Source organism: Dromiciops gliroides, chromosome 5 (genome assembly GCF_019393635.1).
Source record: "Dromiciops gliroides isolate mDroGli1 chromosome 5, mDroGli1.pri, whole genome shotgun sequence".
Lineage (NCBI taxonomy): Eukaryota > Metazoa > Chordata > Mammalia > Microbiotheria > Microbiotheriidae > Dromiciops > Dromiciops gliroides.
In genome coordinates, this window is record NC_057865.1 from 216,639,731 (window position 1) to 216,663,706 (window position 23,976).

The 23,976-nt window shown below is 41.7% G+C and overlaps 2 protein-coding genes across 6 annotated transcripts in view; both read right to left on the reverse strand.

The window, feature by feature from the left end:
• The window catches only part of CERS5 (ceramide synthase 5), a 28,581-nt gene extending 19,385 nt beyond the window's left edge, over positions 1-9,196 (reverse strand). For all 4 annotated transcript variants that reach the window (XR_006353353.1, XR_006353354.1, XM_043968789.1 and 1 more), the window contains exon 1: positions 8,961-9,196. Coding sequence is in view for 2 of the 4 variants with exons in the window: in XM_043968789.1 (XP_043824724.1) it covers positions 8,961-9,157 (197 nt within the window). In the remaining 2 variants the exon portion in view is untranslated. The remainder of the gene's footprint in view (positions 1-8,960) is intronic.
• Positions 9,197-14,069: 4,873 nt separating this feature from the next.
• Positions 14,070-23,976, reverse strand: part of LIMA1 (LIM domain and actin binding 1) — a 133,348-nt gene continuing 123,441 nt past the window's right edge. For both annotated transcript variants that reach the window (XM_043966038.1, XM_043966037.1), the window contains 2 exons: positions 18,150-18,283; positions 14,070-16,346 (listed from right to left, as the gene is read on the reverse strand). In XM_043966038.1, coding sequence (XP_043821973.1) covers positions 15,311-16,346; positions 18,150-18,283 — 1,170 coding nt within the window. In that variant the 3' untranslated portion in view covers positions 14,070-15,310. The remainder of the gene's footprint in view (positions 16,347-18,149; positions 18,284-23,976) is intronic.

A 23,976-nucleotide genomic window follows, 5' to 3' on the forward strand; every position in this document is an offset into this window, starting at 1 on the left:
AATTCCAATTGTTACTATTATTAAGCCAAACTGGTGTGAGGTAGAAAAGATACAATTTTTTTTTTAATTTTATTTTTTAGTGATGCAATTGGGGTTAAGTGACTTGCCCAGGGTCACACAGCTAGTAAGTGTAAAGTATCTGAGGCTGTATTTGAACTCAGGTCCTCCTGAATCCAAAGCCAATGCTTTATCCACTGCGCCACCTAGCTGCCCCAAAAAGATACAATTTTTAAAATATCATTTTGTGTAACTGAACATAGAGCACTAACTAGTATGGTCCAGACAGAGGACACATGTGAAAAACGTTTGTTATTTTTGTTCTAGCATTGTGTAAAATCAAATTAATCAGAAAATCCCTGCAAAAATTAAAGCATGTGAGTAAGGTGGAAAGTAGCGTTGGGCCTTCGGTGTACAGACCAAAATCGGGCAAGCTGCTTCACCACTGCAGGCCTTTTCCTCATCAATAAAATGAAAAGACCCAAATTATAGATTTGGGTCTATAATTTCTAAGGACCCTTCCACCTCTGACCTCTTATATAACTGTTTTCTCTTCCCCACTTAAACTGTTAAGTTCATAAAGTCCTGACTACATTCAAGGGACCCCACAAGGTATTCAGAGTCAAAAATGAAAACCAGCTCCTATCTTTAAGAAACTTACAATCTAATGAATTAAGGTGAGGTTACAGCTTGTGTACATCATCACATAAATTCCATGTGCCAAGAAAAGAAAAGCCATCAACAGTACTGTAAGGAAGTGGCTGGGGCTGGGAGTGGGGGTCCGGGTGAGGCTAATGGGAAAGTATTCTTCTAAGGTAGGCCTTGAGAGAAGAGTAGGAGTTTAATGGGCAGAAACATGGAAGAAGTGCATTCTCAACATGGAGGGTGGCTTGTGGGAATACAGAGAAGGAAAGGGCTGGACAAAACCGAAAAATAGGAATCTATCTTGGATGAACTATAGAATGCATGAGTGGGAATAATATGAAATGAGTTGGAAAGGTATATGGTAACTTGTCAGATTCATGAGATTTAAATACTAGACTGAGAGTTTGTTTTCTTCTGTAAGCAATGGAATACCCCTAAAGTTGTTTTTCCCAAAATGACATATTCTCATATTTCTTCTGTGTTCCCCAGGCTCTCCATTCAGTACTCCAAAAACAGTGACTGTGGATTAAGAACAAAGGGCAAGGGGCAGCTAGGTGGCCCAGTGGATAGAGTACCGGCCCTGGATTCAGGAGGACCTGAGTTCAAATCTGGCCTCAGACACTTGGCACTTACTAGCTGTGTGACCCTGGGCAAGTCACTTAACCCCAATTGCCTCACCAAAAAAAAAAAAAAAAAAAAGAACAAAGGGCAAGGCAAATCGCACCCCACTTCTGCACTCCTGGAGAGCAGTTTGGTCCTACGACTGAATATCCTTCAGAATGGGGAGCTGAGTATTTTTTGCCTGATGAAATTCAGTACCCTGACAGAATAGAGGAAGGCCCTGAGTCTCACCTTTTTGTATATACTTACTTATCCCTGAAGATCCTAGTGTGTCCACTCTAGCCCCTAGACTCTAAGCAGGGCTTCTTAAACTTTTTCCACTCGCAACCTCTTTTTGCCAAGAAATTTTATATAAAAGGTATATAAAATAGGTATACATAACCTATTTTTTTTTTTTTGCAGGGCAGTGGGGGTTAAGTGACTTGCCCAGGGCCACACAGCTAGTAAGTGTCAAGTGTCTGAGGACGAATTTGAACTCAGGTCCTCCTGAATCCAGGGCCGTGCTCTATCCACCGTGCCACCTAGCTGCCCCTATATAGCTTTTTAAAAATTACATTTTTTCATTGTTGTTTATTTATTTATTTATTTTGTGGGTCAATGAGGGTTAAGTGACTTGCCCAGGGCTACACAGCTAGTAAGTCAAGTGTCTGAGGCCAGATTTGAACCCAGGTCCTCCTGACTCCAGGGTCAGTGCTTTATCTACTGCACCACCTAGCTGCACCATAGATAACCTTTTGCCAAATTTTTCATGATGCCCACATTCAGTTACATGACCCCATATGGGGTCTTGACCCACAGTTTAAGAAGCTTTGCCCTAGGCAAGGAAGAGAGGAGATGGGATAAGGACGAAAAAAGAAGACTTTTCTCCTGTCCTCTCAAAAAGAAGAAACTTCTTGAAGGCAGTGAGGTATAACAGAAAACTAGAGTTGGAGTCACAACACAGCCCAGTGATTTTGTAGCTGAGGAAAATGAGATAAAATTCAGAGGTGGCTTGCCCACAGTAACACAGGTAGTAGGGTCAGTAAACAAGCCAGGGCTAGGACTAATAGGGTTCTAGACTTCTAGTTGTGAATTCTATTCATTATGCCACAACCATTATAATGATCCATAAGTCCTGCTTTGTCCCTGCTTCTGGTGTCTGGGCCTCCCTCTTTCCCCAAGGTTGGGAACACTCAGATAGCCCTTTCCCAGCTAATGTACCTAGATTATTTCCTTGTAATAAACTAGAATTTATTTGCAGCAGTGAATGAATACCTGAGGTGAAATCAGTGAATTCCTTGGAAAGCAACTGACTCAAAATCCCTCACGTGGGTAAAACTTAAAAAAAAAAAAGAGGATAGGTATTCAATTCTTAATTAATATTTGTATATAACTGTGCTGGGTCATAGGGCTACAGCCCCTACTCTCAATGATCTGTTTGCAGCCCCAAGACATACGCCAAGGAACCACACAAGATAGTAGAAAGCAAACAGGATAGGTTCAGGATCAGATTCACATTTTCCAACATGGCCAATGTGTTGAAATTATTTCAAACAAAGGCTGGGGGAGGGAGTTAAGTCAAACCAAACAAACACACAAAAAAGTTCAGAAGGTGGCACAAGCACACAAAGAAATTTTGTTATTACTTTGCTAAATTTAAAAAAAACCTTAAAAACACAATCTCCTTTTTGCCTTTATCATAGAATATTAAGTTTATAATGCAACTAGGTAGCACGATGGCTATAGAGTTCTAGGCCTTGAGTCATTTTCCTTCTCTCAAATCTGACCCGAGACACTAGCTGTGTGATCCTGGGCAAGTCACTTACCCTCTTTGCCTCAGTTTCCTCACCTATAAAATGAGCTGGAGAAGGAAATGGCAAACCAGTACAGTATCTTTGCCAAAAACAAAACAAAACAAAAAAACCCCAAATAGGGTCATGAAGAGTCAGAACAAAAAAACCTGAACAACAACAAAGTTTATAATAAAGGGCAATATAAAACTGCAATCAGGAAAAATGTTGATTGGATACCAGATTTCTGGCAACATAACCCTTAGTTTCTTCATCTGTAAAACAGAGTCAATTCTTGCACTAACCACTTCCCATAGATATTGTGATCAAAGTGCTTTGTAATTTTAAAGCATTATATAAATATTAATTTTTATTGTAATTTAATGAGAAGAGAGACATATAATATTACTGAAGGAACAGAGAAGGAGGGATTATAAACTCTTATAAGCCATGAATTTCAGTCATTTCTGAAAAACAATGTGCAACTATACTAAAAAAAACCCATATATATATATATATATATATATATATATATAGTGAGGCAATTTGGGTTAAGTGACTTGCCCAGGGTCACATAGCTAGTAAGTGTCAAGTGACTGAGGCCTGATTTGAACCCAGGTACTCCTGACTCCAGGGCTGGTGCTCTATCCACTGCGCCACCTAGCTGCCCCTCAAAACTATATATATTGATCCAGCAATACTACTACTAGGTCTCCCAAAAGTCAAAGACCAAGGGAAAGGACATTTATGTATAAAACTTTATAGCACCATGTTTTATGGTAGCAAAGACCTGGAAGTAAAGTGGATGCCCACTGATTAGGCAACAGCTAAATGAATTATGACATATGAATGTAATAAAACATTACTTTTCTATGAGGAATCACAAAAATAAGGAATTCAGAAGAATGTGAGTAGACTCATAGTTTGAACTGATGCACAGTGCAATAAGCACTACTAAGATAATTTACACAATAACCACAAGAACATCAAGGAAAAAACTATCAAAGACATTAGAACTCCAATCAAAGCAGTGACCAGTGATGACTTTAGAAAACTGGTGAAGTTTGCTTCTTATTCACTTTCAGATAGTCAATGTGTTGATTTGTTTTGTTATCTCTTATAAAAGAGGGCTTCTATTTGGGAGGAGAGAGAACAGTGAGTTAGTGGACATGTCAGAGGTACAACAACATTTTTAAGGCACATCAATGAAAAATTTAAAAATAATAAAAAGTTCAGAAAGGGGCAAAAACAAATGAGGCAATTTTGTCACTTTTGTTAAATTTAATAAGCACTTTAAAAAACAAGCTTTAAGTAACAAAAGTTCACATTTTCATATGCAATCCTGTTATTTGCATTTGTTTATGATTAAGTTCATAATTAAAAAAGACAATGACAGAAAGTGCACAGGACTGACACAATCCTCTTTTTGTTGTTCTTTGTATGCTGGGATGTTTGTGTTTATTAATTGCCAAGTATGTAATTTTAAAAAGAAGAAAAAAATTTACTGAATGTCTTTTTTAATCTTACCACTAAACCAACAGCTCATAATAGGGTGAAGAAACCCTGTCTTTCTGCAACAGGAAGTAGCTGAGCAATTGCACTTGATACACTTCTTGCCTCTGCTTTCTCTCACTGATTGAATGCATTGTCTCTAGGGAGTGAGGCTGAAACCTAACCTCCTGCATGACATCATGCAGACCATCTGCAAAGTCTTTATACCCACTGCACAGAAAAGCTGAGAAAAAGTTCTCTTGGAAGGGCTGAAGAATATGTTTTTTAACTATTTGGAGTCAATTAATGAGCTGGGCCTTCCAGATAAAAGCTGTGCATATGGCAGTCTCCTCCAATCTTGCTCAGCTGGATAAGCAAACCTGATTTAGTTATGTAATTTACAACTCAAAAACTGCCAGCCCAAGAGAACAACTTCAGCAATGCAAGTAGGCTTCTGGCCCTGCTTATCAACAGACACTCCCTAGCATCTCTTCTCGGTTTGGGTGACCTACTAAGGGAGAGGATCCAGCTGTACTGCATGAAGCTTGGGAGATGCCATATTTTTGGGAAGGAAAAAGACATCAGGCTTGTCAGGAAAAGGAAAGTAAATTCCTTCACTGAAGTAGGGGAGAACAGAGTGGAAACAAGGAAAACTAGATTACAGTAGTCAGCAAGGCCAAGGAGAAAAAGAAAAGAAAGATCTGAAAAACATGCAGCAGAAAAGAGTCTGAGTCACCATCCCTGCTGCAAAGTTTCATGACAGCCAGTCAGCTGGCTGGGGTGGGTTCCTGAGGAGAGTATTGATGGAGGACTCTCCTTAGGCTTCCCAGGGAGACTGCTTTGGGACAACAGAGTAGGAACAGGAAGAATGAACAGTGATCATTGCAACATCATCTCAAGTGCCATTCACAAAGCAATTTCCCTCCAGTATCACAAAGGCCCTCTCTGTTCCATTGCAGTCACAGTAATAAAGGATGTCTCATGGCAGCATCGAGTCTTCAACTCCTACCTAACACCAAATCAACTCTAGATGACAGCAGGGAAACTGAGGCTGAACCAACTCCACCTCTAAGATTGAACTCAGACCTGAGTCAGGTCACACACAGGTCAATAAAAATGCCAAAAAGGAAAGAGAAATCAAAGAAAGACTGACAATTGTTTTCCCTTCTCTAAATTTCCTCTAGAAAATGGTCTTTTGTCCAAGTACCCTGATTCGGCCTTTTATTTGCTGGTGTAACCTCAGACAAACCTCTGAGTCTTGTCTTGGTTTTCTTATCTGTAAAATGGGAATATTCTTACTTATATTAACTAACTTATTAAGCCTTGTGAGAACCCTTCCTAAATTGTAAAGTACTATTTAAACATGAACTATTATCACAAGGGTGGAACTGAAAGAAAGAAGAAAACTAGAAAGAAAATGGTCTCATGTAAAAATGTCACCAGGAAGTTTAACACCCCAGATTACAAAAGAAGGATTTTGCCCCTCTGAATCAGATCCCACATCCTAGCTTCAGTGTTACTACCCAGGGCACCAGAGACAAGGGTAAAAGCCCATGCCCTCTCCATTCATTCAAACAAAAATGTGAATGCCTGCTAGGCAAAAGGCATCATGCTCTGTCACAAAATGTAAGCTATGCAGCAAGTCAATAACAGAATTGGAATTAGGTAACATTTGAATGTGCAGCTGCCTGGAAATGAAGTGTTAAACTGATGAGCTTGTTTTTTTTCTCAAGGGGACAGAAGGAAAAAGGACAGGCTCTTCTTCCCTCTAGTGCTTCCCCGCATCCCCCATGACAAAGTAGTTTCTAACATTTCTTCATGGGAAAGGAGGCCATCAAGAGACTTAGTAATCCAAGTGTGCAGGCCTATAATTTGTAGAGCAGGGCTTTCATTGGGCCTGAGAGTCCCAGCACCCAACAAGGTCAAGAGTCCAAATTCTCACTGGCCAGGGAGTATCCAGCTGGTGAGTATCCTTCAGCCTAGTATTTCATTTCTTAAAAAACCTGAACATTAGGGGCGGCTAGGTGGTGCAGTGGATAAAGCACTGGCCCTGGAGTCAGGAGTACCTGAGTTCAAATCCGGCCTCAGACACTTAACACTTGCTGGCTGTGTGACCCTGGGCAGGTCACTTAACCCCAATTGCCTCACTAAAAAAACAACAACAAAAACCCTGAACATTGGGGCAGCTAGGTGGCGCAGTGGCTAGAGCACCGGCCCTGGAGTCAGGAGGACCTGAGTTCAAATCCGGCCTCAGACACTTGACACTTGCTGGCTGTGTGACCCTGGGCAGGTCACTTAACCCCAATTGCCTCACTAAAAACAAAACAAAACAAAAAACAGAACATTGTTAAATTTACTCATTTCATAATGAGCAGCTCAGTGCCCACAGCCCCATAGAAATGCCCAGAACGAATTCTTTAGCCAAATGTAAAGAATCTTGGTTCAAGTGGTTCAGATAAGATGCAGTATCTAGTCATCTAGAACAGAGGTGTCAAAACACACCAGAACAAGATTAAAATATCATTGGGACACAAAAAAATACAACATAACATAATATTAATATGTGGTTTTCAAAGTCAATATGCAGCTCATAGGGATCCTTATGTATAGCTTAATGGTCCCCTTTCTATGAGTTGGACACTGCTGATGTAGAATCTTGTAAATTCAGATGGATATAGAATTATAAGAGTAATTTTTATGAATCAATTAAAAAGCATTTAGTAAGTGCTTACTATGGGCAAAGCACTGTGCTGAGGATATAAACAGCAAGTGAGTCTTTGCTGTCAAGGGGCTCTTTTTTTTTCTTCTTTCAAGGCAATGGGGTTAAGTGGCTTACCCAGGGTCACAAAGCTAGTAAGTGTATGAGGCTGAATTTGAACTAGGGTGCTCCTGACTTGGGGGGGGGTGCTCTACCCCCTACACCACCTAGCCATCCAAGATCTTACTTTCTAATAGAGGAAGACAAACACATAGGTTGTTTATAATCAAGAACTTCTCACCAGTGACACCAAGAAATCTCCCCCCAACATAATCATCCCATCTGGAGCATACTTTTTCCAGCTTTGTATACCAAGAGCACTGGACTTGAAGCACAACCCTCTTTCAATCTGCACATCTGGATTCTCCCTTTCCTTTGGTTTCAGTTATCCTTTTATAGGCTTCAGAGTTTTTTCTCCTCTAGGGATAGTAGTGGAGTCTAGGTCAATAGTACCTACTGCAACTAAGGGTGTTTAAATTTAAAGCGAACAGCAAAACTACCTTCAGGGGGTCTAGGAGAAGACATTAGATCTTCAGGCTTCCTTTTTTCACTTGTTTTCATTAAAAGCAACTTCACTGATGCACTGGGATAGGTACTCAATCTCTTGCAATTTTCTCTACTCAAACATAAACTCTTTGAGGGAAGGGAACATGTTTTATACATCTTAGTATTTCTAAATGAGCTGGCATAGCACTTCACAAAGGCTCACCCTGGTGACAAATACCATTACCAATGAACATCCCATGATAGGAAAGACATTTATTCAGCAATTCAAGCAAACATCGAAGTCTTCAGAAAGCAACTGGGTAGGAGTTTCTCCTACCAGATACATCCATTTCCCCTTCCCAGAGGAGAGATCTCTGCATCCCTAAGTGCAGCAAATATCTGACGAAGATAAAAGGGAACAATAAGTACCCCCGGGCTGGAATCGATGATGACGTGTAATGAATGGACCCTGGGCCTCATTTGGCTATATCTCTTGCCTACCATCCTAAGCAGATGTTTGCAGGCCTTAGAACACTGCAGCACTTGGGGCGCACTGCCCTCCACACCCACCAGCCCCAACCCACAGAAACGCAGGATGAGGGGATCCCGAAGGAAGCGACGAGGTGTGAGCCGGCTACGCACTGGTCAGCAGACTCCAAGTTCACCTGAACGTCGAGGAGCCGGACCTCGAGGGACCCACCCACCTCGGCCCCTGCCCCCACCCTCACCTCCGCCCCGGCCCGGCCCCTCCCCGCACTCCCCATCCTCCCGCTCCTCGCGCTGTCAGACCGCTCTGGGGCTTGGGGCCCTTCCCTGCGGATGCTGGAGCGGCCCCGGGCCCCATAACAGCAGAGCAGGTTCCCCCGGAGTCTTCAGGCTCCTCAGCAGCGCAGGGGCCGCTCCTCCTGAACCAGCCTCCCCAGAGAGCCACGTGCGGGCGCCTCGAGGCCTATGAGCCCCTAGGTTTTCCGCCCGCCCGCCTGGCAGGCGAGCTGCTTCCGCAGGCATCTCTCGGGCAGCCCGCGCCCGCTGCTTCCTGCCTGCCGGCCCCGGCCCCTGTCCCGGCGGCCGGCCCGCGCTCTGCTCCCTCGGGGCCCCAGGAGTGGTCCCGCTCGGCCTCCGGCCCCCGTGCCCCCGACCCTCCCGCTGGGCGGCCCCCTCCCCTTCCGTCCCCGGCGGGCGCCGCCTCTCACCGCTCGAAGAGTAGGCGCACGGAGAAGATGCCGGCTGCCAGCGGGAACGCGGAGAGGACGTGGCGGGCCCGCGGGAAGTTGCCGACGCCGGGCCTCTCCAGGTCGGCCCAGCTCACGTTATGCGGCAGCCAGAAGCGCTCGCTCCATAGCCAGTCCCATAGCAGGCCAAGGGCCCCCGCCACCGCCGCTGTCGCCATCTTTCCCCCGCCCCGCGGCAGCAGCCGCCGCCAGAGCCAACCGAACTAGCGGGGAGGCGGCCGCCGGGCGGGGCCCGGCCAGGGTGCCGCCCCCTTCCGGCCCCAGCCCGCCCCATGGGCCGGGCGTTCCTCTGAGCCATGCCCCCCAGTCACGCCCCTCCCCGGCCCGGCTCGGCCCACTCAGCCCGCCGTGCCTTCCTCGGAGCTCGCGGGAGCTCAAACGGCTCCGGCCCCGCCCCCTCGCGGGTTTTCCCTCCAGTCCCGAGGCCTGGCCACACCCCCTTCGGGGTCTTCCTCAATGCCACGCCTCCCCGTTCCCAAAGACCTGCCCGCCACACCCGCCTCCCTGAAGCCACGCCTCTCTCGCCTCTAGGCTGTCTCCCCCTGTCTCCTTCCCCCAATCCGTCTCTTCCTTCCTCTCTCTGTACCCCACCTCTCCATCTCTCCTCTCTTTATCTTGCTCTCTCTTCTTTTTCTCACCCCGTCCCAGCACAGCCTAGACTGGACCCCACCCCCTCCTTGCAACCACGCCTTTCTTTTCCTTAGGTTACGAAGGGCTTGTTCCTCCAGGCCCTACATTTCTCCTTTTTACCTCCGGGACTTGGCCCCGCCCCTCTCTAGGGCCCCTCCCTTCAGAGCGGTCCCTCCGGGCCGTAGTCTATTAAACCCCTAATACCTGGGGTTTTGCCTTCTCTCTTCCCGACCCGCTGCTTATTCGTGCCGGCTCTGGAGAATCATTCCTCCTGCCACTAGGGCTTTCGGGAGCGACCCCCGCCCCCCAGGAAACTGAAGGAATGAAACAGTTTATCTTCCGACTGGTTCCCCCCCTCCCACTTTGCGCTGGTTTTGCCCTCCCTCCCAAGACCCAATCTTCGACTCTTAACTCTTAGCTGTTTCCCCTCGTTGGGGTGGATAGAAAGTTGAACCTGGGAATCAGGAGGAAAGCAAGCATTCCGAGACTCCGCGGCGAGGATGGAGTGCATTTCAAGCATAGGGTTAGGGGCAGGGGAAGGGACAGCCAGCTCTGAGGCCTAAAAACGAGAAATTCACCGATGGGCCAGCATGACCTGATCCGTGTTCAAGGAGAGAGACATATTACACATTAATTACACATTAAGTATTAATGTGTCAGACTATCGGAAAGCTATGGAGAGGCAGGTTCAGGAGATTTAAATATGTACAACAGAAGAGTTTATATTTGCTCCTAGGAGCAACAGAGAGTCGTGAGAGTTTACCGGATGGGGAGTGATAAGTAATCAGACCTACCTTCAGGAAAGTCCCTTAGGCGATTGTGTGGAAGACGAATTGGAATGGGGAAAGGCTACAGGCTGGGAGGCCACAAAGAATTCGATTGCAAATAGTACAAGGGGGGAGGTAATGAAGAGCTGAACTAGGGTAGTGGCTGTGAGTGGAGAGGAGCAGACTTGAGATGTAAAGGTAGAGATGTAAGATTTGGTAACTGATTGGATATGTGGGGGAATTCATAGTGAGGTGTCAAGGATGACACCAAGGTTTCAAAGCACTTTTGAATTTTTATCTCTAATGCCTATTAACCAGAGGATTCATAAATGTTTTTTGACTGAAATCAGAGTGAATTGAGAAAAGCAGAGTAGCCTAAAGGAGTAAAAATAAATCAACAGGTGATGTTTAAAATGACATTGGATCTATAACTGCAACACATATGCTTCAGTTTGGAGTTTTAAAAGTTAAATGAGAAGGGGGAGGAGAGGGAAGTAACACCTGTAACTGGCTAAGCTCCCAAACTGTCACTGAACAAAGGTTGAGAACTCTGGGCCCTGGAGTGCCTTATGCCCTGGCAACACCTAGCAATAGCCACTTACAAGGTTAATTACCACAAGAAGCTGACTAGATTGATCTGAAAGTAGATTGAAAGAACTAAATCTGTATCCCTTATGAAAGGAGAGATAAGGTAACTTTATAACTAACTAAAGCATGGACACGCCCAGCGTTGAGTGTCCCAGAGAAGGGTTCAGCACAACAGAACTGGACCAAAGCAAAGCTGAAAATGGTTATTTTATCCAAAGGAGTTTTAGCTAAGGCTGCTTTTCCTCCTAGAGAAGCAAGGCGGAAAATACTCTGTATCCTAAACACAATTCAAATAAAGGAGCAAATCTTATCTTGTCGGGTAGTAAATTGTCTGAGCCTCAAAGAATATGTTAACTTTGCATGTAATAATGGATCATTTATATAGTGCTTTGCATTTATGTGCTTTCTTCAAAACAAAGCCTATATAGTGAAAGTTTCATGCCTATTTTAATCATAAGGAAGCTGTGGCTCAGGGTAGCCAAGCAATCTGTTCCTAGTCACACAGCTAAGTGACAGAGCTGGGATCCAAATTCAGGGCTGCTGACTCAGTCATTGCAGGGGTCTTTCCACTCCACCACATCACCTCTCTGGCATCAGAAGACACACAATCCGGCCGACCTAAAGTTACTTTAACACTCTCCACCTCCATCTCAAAGAGAACACATTTTAGTTCTTGGGAGAAACATTGCTTTCTATAAATGATCAGAGATGTTGACATTACCTTCCTTTTGAACAAGAGGAAGTAATTTGACCAGGAAGATGTCAGCAGCAGGGCAGACATCAGAGTCATGAGTTGGAGGCTCGCCTGGTTCATCAATATAAAGGCTAAGATCACAAGACTGAAACACCTGACATTCAAGATTGATTATCATTTGCCAGGTTTGGGAGGAGATTGCAATATTATCTGTTCAGGTTTTTCCCCCTATTAAGTACATTTGGAGTTGTCAGGCTTTCCATTGGATAAAGTGGTCATTTCTTCTGTGTACATACCCAGGCTGTCTTCAAGTATTTATTGTGTGCTTACTGTGTGCCAGGTACTTAATAGATGCTAAGCACTAAGGATACAAAGAAAGGCAACAACTTCATTCTCTGGCCTAAAGGAGTTCACATTCCAGTGGAGACAGTGCAAACTACTCAGTAAAAACAGACTATATAGAGTATAAAAGGGAGGTAATCTCAGAGGCATGGCACTGGCTCCAGACCTCGTGCAGGGGCTGAGGCCAGAGCTGAGTCTTGTGGGAAGCCAGAGAGACCAGGAGGCAGAGCTGAGGGAAAACACTGTAGGCAAGAGGGACAAGCCAATGAAAAGGCATAGTATGCCTCCAGCTGAATCTGTCCTTTGCAAATATTAGCTTTAATATTTCAGCTTCATTTCAAGCACCAAGTCAATGATAGTCAGGGGATGGTCACAAATTCTAAAAAGCCATTCAGCAACCACCAAATTGGATACTAGCAGGAACTGCTGTTGTCTGACTCTTCATGACCCCACTTGGGGTTTTCTTGGCAAATACAGGAGTGGTTTGCCATTTCCTTTCTTGCCACCTCATTTTGTAAATGAGGAAACTGGGGCAAACAGGGTTAAGTGACTTGCCCAGGGTCACACTGCTACTAAGTGTATGAGGCCAGATTTGAACTCAGGAAGATGGGTGTTCCTGGTACTCTCTCCATTGTACCATCTAGCTGCCCACTAGAAGGAATTACCAAGTGCCAAACTGGTGCTGAGGCCAACATGGTGCTTGAGCTAGGTTGGGCCCACTCGTGATGAAAATAGCCACTGTCCTCTCTTCCTCAGCATCTCAGCCACCAACAGCCATCTGCTTCAACTGTCCCTGCTCCTTCACACAACAGCTGCAAGACTGCCTTTACGGGCTCATATAGCACACCATCCGCCTTGACCATGTGACATGTTCAACTTATTCTTCTGTCTTTTCTGTATATAATTGTATGTGTGTGCACTTGTGTGCACATGTAGGAGAGGGAGGAAGGGGGGGGAGAGAGAGGGAGGGAGGGAGAGAAAGAGAGAAGAGTGAAGAGCCCAAGTGCTAGCTACCTTTTGGAGGAAAAAAAGCAGGGCTTTCCTTTGACTAATATCAGTTCAGAATTGCCCAATATAGAGGTTCCTTTGGAATGAGGGAATGAATAGATTGATTCTGCTTGGTTTCAGGAAGAGGAAATAAGATTAATGAGTAGAAGTTATGAGTCACAGTCCAGTTCGATATAAGACATTCCTAACAAGTCCATTTCAAAAATGGAATGGACTGCCTTTTGTGTGTAATACCTAACATTTATTTAGAGCTTTAAGGCTTATGAAGAACTTTGCATACTACTTCAAATGGGATAATGAAATGCAAGTTCCCCTTCCCTGGAGATGTTTTAAACAGAGGGTACAAGATCAAATACCCGGGTTTTTATAGATTCATGAATCAGGGAAGTTGGACTAGATGCCTGTTGATGACCCCAGGTTCTAGTATAATGAAATGCTTCATGCATGTAAATGCAATTCTCACTTTCAATTTTTCTTCAAGTTACACTACATAGTAGGTCATGGATAATGCTAGGGTAGTTAGGTTGAATGCACTTAAACAAGGCCTTCTGAGATTTATAAATAGCTTCAGTCCCTACTGCGGGAAAATTAGGAATACAATTCTGCTGAGCTCAGTCTCCTGAGCTGCAGGCTGGGGACTTAAGAGTATTTATGTTTTGTTTCCAAGCTATGACATGTACTTATTTCCAAGGCCTTTGCAAACAGCAACCAGGCATCACAAAGGATACAACATATAACGGATGACTTAAGTAACATCTATAAACCCAAGACCAAAAAACCCGTTTTAAAAGTGTGGTAACAAGGAGGACAATGGATGTTGGCTAGATATAAAAGAACCAAACGATATATACTCCTGATAACAGCCCATTACTACCACCTACTGGCTGGAAGATACCATATCACTATGGTAGCTCAATATTTCTGTTTTTGCCTCTTCTTTGACAAACTGTAGAAAAAATAATGATTTAGGAGATCGCAACAATGTAGGAGAAAGAAAAAAAAGACAATCAGAAAAGTTTTAAATGTAAATGGAAAGCTTTATTGGATAAAAATGTTTTATTATGAGCGATACTGGTAAGAAAGCAGAATACTTTACATCTCTAAAAAATATAATCAGAGCTAAATTTCTAAAGATACAGTACAAAAGAGCCTACAGTTTAAAACCTCCCCCACCCCAAGATGGAATATAAATTATGTAAAATAAATGTAATCACATTTGAAGTGTTCAGAAATCTTAACACTAGAAATAAGTTCCAAGGAAAAGACCAACAGTTGGTCTAGCTTTACACTGGAAATATTGTCTTTAACATAATTGATACATTTCAGAGCTAATTAGGTATTAAAAATGAAGTCTCTGGTGAACAGAGGTTCAGGTTTTTAAAGAGTCTCAAGAATGTTGTCACATTAAGTAAATTACAGCAAACATGAATACTACAGAGAAAGGACACTGAACAGTTTCTTGCAAAGATGTCAAACTCCTTGGCAAATGCTGTATTTTATTTGGGTGACAGCTAGACCCTCCATCACTGCTGCCTAAGGATGAATGTCAATCTCCTCAAAAGAAACTCCACAAAGATCGATGGTGTTACACCCTAACAATTTCATTACAGAATGTGGGTTGGAGGATGCAAAACAATACTATTTTTTTAATGATTTAAAAAAGAAAATGAATTTATTTTTAAAGAAACTAAAAATTTGATCACTTGGATGAATAATAAGCAATTACATTTGTTTTCATTAGAAAATATACTATTTGTGCCCTTTATACTAAAGTGCATTCAGTCATAATTGTTAGGCCTCTAAGTCCCTTCTGAACCGGTTTCCCTAGTCCATGGTAGTGTTTGGAGTACTAATAGTGTGTCAATAAAATCTGGCTGTAACCCTGTTTCTTGGGAACACAAGAAAATCCCAAAGGGAATCATTTATTTTAATTGTTGTCCTTGAATGTACAAGACTTCACCTTCAAAGCACTTAATGCATGTATCATCTTTGCCTAAAATCAAAGGATTTAAGTACAAGATCTCTTGCATTTATTTTCATTTGGGTAGCAATATGGGGTTTATCTGAAGCAGGATAACCCTGCCTAAGCTAATAATTTAAGAAGAGGCACTGTGTAAGCCAGAAATGCCATCCACTGCATTTTCACACAAAATTTTACTTCCATATAAATTATAGTTCTAAGGTATCTGTTGATTTGCAGGAAAAGCATCAATTTTAAGGATGGCAGCTGCTTACTAACACTATCACCAAGATAAGGCCCAGCACCTTTGCAAATTTTCTAGTTAAATGCCAATTTGTTTTTCATCTTCATCATCATCTTCTTCATCATCATCATAATAGCGATTCCTCTTTATCTGCTCTTCCACTGATAGCTCTTCTATTTCTTCTTCCCAGAATCCCACATCCTGAGATTTCCGATTCTGAGAAGTCACAAATTCCTTGATGGATTTGTGACCCTGGTAGTTGGAAAAATTTGGGGACTCTGGTTTTAGTGAGGACTGATGTTCTGTGTTGACATCTTCACATGTATCTGCACCTAATACTTGACCATTCTCTTCAAAATTATCATCCTTTCCCTCAATACCAGGACTCTCCCTGCTCTTCCTTCTCCTCTCTTCTATCGGTTCTTTGTTCTTCCAGTCGGCTTTCTCCACATTCCCATTCTCCTTGACTTTGCCTTTCTTTGTTTGTTTTCGCTCTGTTACTGTTCTCCCTTCAAATTTCTCATTCTGTTCTTGCATGCTCCAGTCTCTCCTAACAGGCGGAGACAGGGCTTTGGGGCTTTTGACAGATGTAGCTCGAAATGATGCTGCTACTGTGAATGGGCGACTTCTTTCTTTCAGTGAAGATGATCTTCTTAGCTTTTTCAAATCCAGGTCCACATCTTCAAGACTATCTGGCTTGCTGATCTCATCCTCAGGAGGCCATTTGGGCTTCAACATTTTGATCCCTTCTTCCAAAATACTTCCTGAACTACCGAGTTCTGTTGGAGGTGGCCAAGCAATCCTCAGTTTCTTTGTTTCAGCTGGTTTGTCTTCCTTTTCTGGCTGAGAGGTGGCTTTGGCTTCCATACTAGCAGTCAACACGCCCACCTTAGCAATGGGAGCATCCTCAACTCCTGGGTTCTGGGGACTCTCAGTTGAATTTATAAGCTGGGCTGGTCTCTCCAGAGACTCTTCAGTTTCATTTCTGCTTGCCCATAGATCCTTGTGTGGTTTATGTCCAAAGCCTTCGTCATAGTTGCCTTTAGATTTAAAGAGCTGATTGAAGTGAGGCTTGCAATAGATTCTCCCATGTAAGGATGCATATGTTCCTAGACTGTTAGCAATTACAAGCAGCACACAGTTAGTATAATGTAAACACAATTACACAGAAGCCCACAACCTAGCCTTCTATAACATTTCAAGATTTTCAAAATGAATTGGATGAGGAAATGTTGACATAGTCAAAGGTCATACTTTGAAAAGCTTGTCTAAAGGCTAATTCAGTCACCTTGGACTCTAGCGTGGATACTTGAATGTGTTTTCTGTATGCTGCATACAATTTGTTCTCTCTTACCTCTGAACCCTTGTAATTTGTAACCTTTGTCATCACTGAATGTGAAATATGCTTGTTAGTCTACATATTCCTTTCTTTCAAAACATCTATTTTTCAAACTATTACTTTTCAGGAAGTCTCCCCCAATTATTTTGTTTTGATGTTTGTGGGGCAATGAGGGTTAAGTGACTTGCCCAGGATCACACAGCTAGTAAGTGCCAAGTGTCTGAGGCTGAATTTGAACTCAGGTCCTCCTGAATCCAGGGCCAGTGCTTTAACCACTGCGCCACCTAGCTGCCCCTCCCCTAATTATTTCTGCCTATTACTTGTTCACCCAATATTTCCTAAACACTTATAATCTACAATTATGCATGCATTTGTCAGATACTTTCTTAATTTCACCTCCAGTTTGTTTCTTCTAGTCTCCTATTTGTATAGGGTATCCTAAATGTCTTAGTAACACCATGTGTTGTGTTTTGGGGCTTCATCTCAGCACACATGAACACTCTGACTCAGCAGAGAAAACACTAAGACTTTTGGGACATTCTGTATTATTAGCACCTTGAAAGCAATACATCACATAATTTTATTTCTTTTGTACCTTTCCACAACTACTAATAAAATGTTCTATCCAAAATATGAACTTACTGAATAGTATTAACTATATTGACTGATTGACCTGAAACTGGTCAATAGCAATATGGCAATCAAGAGCAAGAAAGCAGTTCTTTGTTATAGTCAGTATTATTGAGGACCCCCCTCCCATTATTGGTGTCTATTTGGGAACATTACATTGTAAAGGGAACATAAAAGAAACTGTAGCGATTTCACAGAAAAAGAATTATAATAATTAATGACTTATAAAGAGGTATATTTTAGAAATGATTGTAAAGTTATTTGCTTTGGAAAAGGAAAAGTTAATGAATGACTAATGTTTACAGCCCCATCTATAAGAAAATTATTAATTTTATCAGGAAAGACTTAAGTAAGACCAAAAAGTTCCATATAATAAAGGTAATTAACACTGAAATGGGTTTGTAAAAAATGTGATAGATTCTTGTTCCTTAGAATTTCCTTGATATCTTCATAATATAGGAATGAAGGGGGAAAAAATGAGAGAAAAAAATGAGGGATACCATTTAAAAGAGAAGGCTTACATGACTATTTTGATTTAATGTACACCTTTCCAATTAAAAAAATTTTTTTTAACCTTCCCCATTTTTTAACCAAATATTAAAATTATATTAAGCAAGTATTCAAATTATATGGACTGAATCTTGAAATCCTTTCCAGTTCCTTTTTAAGTTTAATTTTATGTTCAGTTTAATTTTATGCTATGCCATTAGGTGGCTTAGGACTTACCATAATACAAATTAGTTTCGGTCCTAAATTATAGTTATCACATACAAAAGGTTCAAATTCCACTGTCATTATTAAATGTTAATATTATCTCCATACATCTGTATTGTGCGTTTTACTTTTTCAAGGTGCTTTCACACAATGAAATCACAGCCATTAAAAAAAAAAACATCTAGTGAAAACCAAAATTGGGAGCGGGGGATGACTTGCTTTTATCTGGCTTACCTGAGTTTGTTGTTGCAATAGAAGCAGCGGAAACAGCTGACATGAAACACCTGCTGATTGGCCAAGAGGCGCTCCATTGGGTACACTGTTTTCTGACATTCAACACACTGCTCTTTTGCAGGTAGCTGGAATTTCTAAGTAACAGGGAAAGAATTAATGAAGTTAGTTTAAGCAGAGATTAGTAAATACTTTGTTGGCATTCTGCTGATATGAAGCCCCAAACCACAACACTCATTGGTAGATGACTTTAACCCTTTTTAGGCCTATTATTATCTAACTCTATAATAGCAAGAGCCTCTCCTATCTTTCTCTTTCAAATAGCCTTGCTATTTCTGAGTTGTAGCAGCTGCTGAGCACAGGTAAAGTGGTGTGGAAATCCAAGAGGGGATAAGCCACTATCAAAAAATGCACAAAGAATGTCGTGGGTGGGGTGTAAGGAAGATGAGAATTTAGGAGAACATGTCAACAATAGTAGGCAATACTACTATGCTTCCCTTATCAACTCACTATCACTATCCTACTCTCCACAGTGGTTCTTCCAAACCTTTTCATCCCTCCTCAAATCTCCCATGTCTTCTCCTTCTCCTCAATATCTCAGATGAAAACCTTGTTTCATATTTTGCAGAAAAAATTGAGACCACTTGAAAATCCTGAAATCCTTCTTCATCGCCTATCACTAAGGTACTTTCTGCCACACTCTCCTCTCTCTGTTTCAACATGATGCAGTGGCCTTACTCCATACTAAGGCTCACTCCTTCACATATTGGGTTTTTTTTTTTTACCTCTTCACATATTGAAGTAATCCCCCTGTCTTCCCCATTCTTTCACTTACATTCAGTCTCTCCCTTTCTACTGGCTCATTTGCTGTTTCCTTACAAATATGCCCAAGTCTCCCCTCACTTAATCCTTACATCTCTGCTAACTATTGTTCTATTTCTCTTCTACCTTTTGTAGCTAAAGTCCTCAAAAAGACAGTCTACAATAAGTGACTTACTTGTTCTCTTCTCAATCTCTGTTTTTAAAAATTTCATTTATTTTGAATTTAAGAATAAAACAAGTATTTCCATAACATAGTAGATTGTTGTACATGAAACTGAAAATCTATTATGTATAACTTTCTATTCCTTGTAAATATATAGTTATTACATAACTTTTCCCCCTCTTTTTTCCTTCTCTCCTCTCCTCCTTCTCAATCTCTTCTTCTTCTTCTTTTTTAAGTGAGGCAATTGGGGCTAAGTGACTTGCCCAGGGTCACACAGCTAGTAAGTGTCAAGGGTCTGAGGCCGGATTTGAACTCAGGTACTCCTGACTCCAGTGCCGGTGCTCTATCCACTGCTCCATCTAGCTGCCCCTCAATCTCTTCTTAATCCCTTACAATCTGACTTCCAACCTTATCATTCCAATGAAACTGCTATCTCTAGAGTTACTATCGATCTCCTAATTGGTAAATCCAATGACCTTTTAATCAATCCTCAATCTCCTTGAATTCTCTGCAGCCCCTGATACTTCGGATCACTCCCTCCTAATGGACACTATCTTTTCTCTAGGTTTTTGGGATTCCTGATTCTCCTATCTATCTGAAGGCTCCTTTTGCTGGCCCCTCCTCCAGATTACTCCCTAAAATAGGAGATGTCCCTCAGGGTTCTGTCCAGGGCCCTCTTCTCTCCCTCTGTACAATTTCGCTTAGTGATTCTTATCAGCTCTCATGGATTTCATTACTGTCTCTATGCTGAGGATTCTCAAATCTATCTTTCTTGCCCCAAGCTCTCTGCTGACTTCCAATCTCAAATCTCCAAATGTCTTTTCAGACGTCTTGAAATAGACATCCAAACAGAAGCTATTATTGTCAGCTTGGACCATCTCTTGCATATGTGCCCCTCTATCTTCTGACACTGCCGCCACTCTGTCGCAGACTCTCATCACCTTAGGCCACTGGTGGGCCTTTCCCCCACCAGTCCACCCTCCATTCAGCCACCTAAGTGATTTTCCTAAAGTGAAGGTCTGCTCACATCATCTCCCTTCTCAATATACTACAGTGGCTCCCTATTGCCTCAGGAGCAAATACAAACTGTTCTGTTTGACACCCAAAGCCCTTCATAACCCCACCTCCTCCTACCTTTCCAGTGTTCTTATACCTTATACTCTTAGATCAAGTGACACGGTCCTTCTAGCTGTTCCACAAACAAAACACTCCATTTCCTGGTTCCAGGCATTTTTTGTGGTTGTCCCTCATGCCTGGAAGGCTTTCCTCCTCTGCTGACTACTGACCACCTTGGATTCCTCTAAGTCCCAACTACAATTCCACCTTCTACAGGAAGCCATCCCTCACCGTGTGTGTGTGTGTGTGTGTGTGTGTGTGTGTGTGTGTGTGTGTGTGTGTGTGTGCGTGTGTGCGCGTGCGCGCGCGCGCATGCATCACTGTTTTGTTTTTTTCTTTTGTGGAGCTGTGATGTTATAAGGGATTCTCAGTATAGAAAGCCCCTACACTGATGAAGATCAGCCACTCATCTGTAACTTGTAATCCTACAATGTTTACTGGGGACACTGAGAAGTTATGACTTTTCCATGATTACACTTCAAGTAAGCAGAGGCAGGCCTTGAAACCATGTCTTCTAGACTAAAAGACCAACCCACTATCCGCTTTTGCCGTGCAGTTCTCTAGCCTTGTGCACATCTCACCTCTCTTAATTCTAGTACCTTCCCATTGAAAATTAGTTCCTACTTGTCTTGTATAAAACTCGCTTTGTATGTATTTGTTTGCATGTTGTCTCCCCCATTAGATTGTAAGTTCCTTGAAGGCAAAGACGGTCTTTTATTTCTTTTTGTATCAGCAGAACTTAGCACAGTGCTTGGCACATAGTAAGTGTTTAATAAATATTTATAGATTCACTGACGACAGACAAAAGAATACATTTGCCTCAAATGTCAAGTACAAGGAAGGAACAAGAACAGAGTCTGGAGCATCCATTTCAAGGCCAAAAATACCACTTAACTTTGGGAATCAGGAGAAGACACTTTCATAAAGTATTTTTTATTCTATTTGGTTTATAATTGTCTGGGCAAGAACTATTCAGCCAAATTGGCAACAAAACTAAAAAGAACCAACCACTCAAATATCTCACAGTACAGACGCAACAAAGTAAAACTGACAAGAATTCCTTTATCTGGACATTTTGGTCCGGAAACAGGCATAAGCCAAAAAGAACTCTAAGTTCTATAAGGTTCTTTTAACTTATTAAAAAAATTTTTTTGAGACTTGTCTCTGTCTCTTACTCAGGGTGGAACTGCAGCAGCCACTCATGGCCTGACCCCACTGCTATTCTGCACAGAAACTTTACTCTGCTCAGTTTTTCCACCTTGTAGTGGCTCAGACTCTCCTTATAGGCAGCCTTATGGTCCTATACCACTGGAGGCTCACCATATTTGTACAGGCTTAGTTTGGAAGCTGATTACCTTTGTATTACAGCTCAGAACCCCCAAAATCAAGTGATGCACTAGCTTTAGACTTTCCCAGAGGCCCATGTGGCCATAACCTGCTAGAAGATTTCTGAAAGTACCAAAATTTTAAATTTTTTTTTTGGGGGGGGGGGAGGAATTTACCTAATAGAAAATTCACCAACTCATTAAAATACTTGAAAGGGCAGAAAACAATTATCTTTTTGTACAACATGTTATGTAAAGTGTACATGGTTTTTCATATATTCAAGGATGAGTTAACTTGCTATTTCCTGCTTTTTGAGAATAGAAAATATTGGGTATCAAAGTTCTTATGTGAACCTCGTTTCTATGATGGGAAATGGCCATATAGGAACCAAAAGAGGATAGAGTACCTAATACCCCTAACAGCAAACACTTCTTTAAGTGGGAGAAGTAGAAAGATCTGGCTGGGACAACTTCAGACTAATATCAAAGCAACATAACTGTTACCAAGATGACTACTAGCAGGAGATCTTGGTAGAAAACAACATTAAGTAAGTCAGCAAATAATCCTTATCCTTATACTGACTTGAACAAATAGGCTAAGCTAAGAATAAACTGGCCTGGTGGGCAGGAAATAATGTTGATAAAAATTGCACTTAGAACCTATACACCAGTGCTCACAGTTATCAAATTACTATTACAACAGGAAGGAATGGAGAAAGGACTATGTCAACTAAAAGAAAATGAAGGGCAGAAAGTGAATAAAGGATTAAAAAGGGAAGAGGTAAAATAACAAATAAATAATAAAATAATATAATAAAGAGGTAACCTAATAATTAGTAGTAAACATCTAAATTGGATATAAGTGATGAATAATAAGGATGCTAAAAATAGCCCACTTCATCTGGGAAGCAATTTTCATAAAAAGGGGTTGTAATAGAGAGAGAAATCTTCTAAGAAACACAACAACAAACAAAAAAAGGGGAATACTGTCTATGCTTTTTTCAATTCCACAAGAGTATCCAAATTCTTCTATTATTTAAAATTTTCTTTATTTTACACTGTGGGAATTAATCATGTTAATATCAATAGGGGGGTGAATTTTTTTTTTCATCCTAACTAGATCTGAGTCTTGGTATTCAGCAGCCATGATTATAAATAAATTCTGAATGCATGGTAGGACCAAGACTACTGAAGAGCTTCATCCAAATCATAATATGCATACTGTAGAACAAAACTCCAACTGAATTCAATGTAAACGTAAACCACCCTTTTCAGTTATTGAATTTGTAAATCCCAGTATTCTTGGGCAACAACCAATATCCTGAATATAATTCAAGTGTAATATCACAGGTAATAACACCAGTGAAGCTGGAGTAGGAGGAAATGATTACATACATAGAGAGGAGGAAATGTTAGTATGGTTTATGGGAATAGAGCTGCAGCAATACTTTTCTTTACAAATACACACATATAGAAAATACTCCTATAAGCAGAGGTTAAAGGACAATTAATAGAAAGGAGAACCTGAGAGAAAGTTGCAAGTTGAGTTCACATTAGGAGGAAAGCAGAAGGCAGGAACAGAAATTAGGTACCAGGAGCAGGAAACAGAAGCTGGAAGAGACAAATAGTAACAACCTTCAATGAATACACAGCATCTGGTGCACTGGGAGCCCTTTGCTTACAACTGTACTATATACATGGAGGGAGGGACTCATCCAGGAATAATATTTTTTCCTTGTTTTAAAATTAATGCCTCTTAACTAGCTTTATTCTCATTCAAATCACTCAGAGTTTAAAAGATTAAAGAGATTTAAAGAGATGCAGTTTTTATGAGAATGTACCCACACAGGCAGTACCTTATTGATATCTCCCACATCTAACTAGAACAACTTTTTAATGATGCCTATTTCACTCACAGGAGTGAAAAGTCATTTCTTCCTATCACCAAATCCTTTTACCACTGAATATCTAACACATACGAACTCTCCACAGGCAGATAGCACAGTTAACTGAGGAACTCCTATTTAATTACTGCCTAAGTTTGTGGCAATTAGGGTACAGTATTATCTGGAGTTTATAGAAGGGTTTTCTCTTTAAGAGTTCCCAGTACTTTCAGATAGAGCTGGGTGTACTGATTTGTGTATGTACCATATGGGTCAATGTCCAGTCAGCATACAGGGTTGCTGCTGCTGCTTCCAGTTGTTTGTCTGTGGCCCAGTTAGCCACTTTCGATAATCGCTCCCTTATCCACTTGATGAATACTCTATACAGCCTGGAGACATAAAAATTCCAAAATAAAATGTGTGTTTGTAGGAAGAGAAAAGACCATAGGATCATAGATCTACAAAAGGAAGGGGGAGGGGGCAGCTAGGTGGCACAGTGGATAAAGCACCTGTTCTGGATT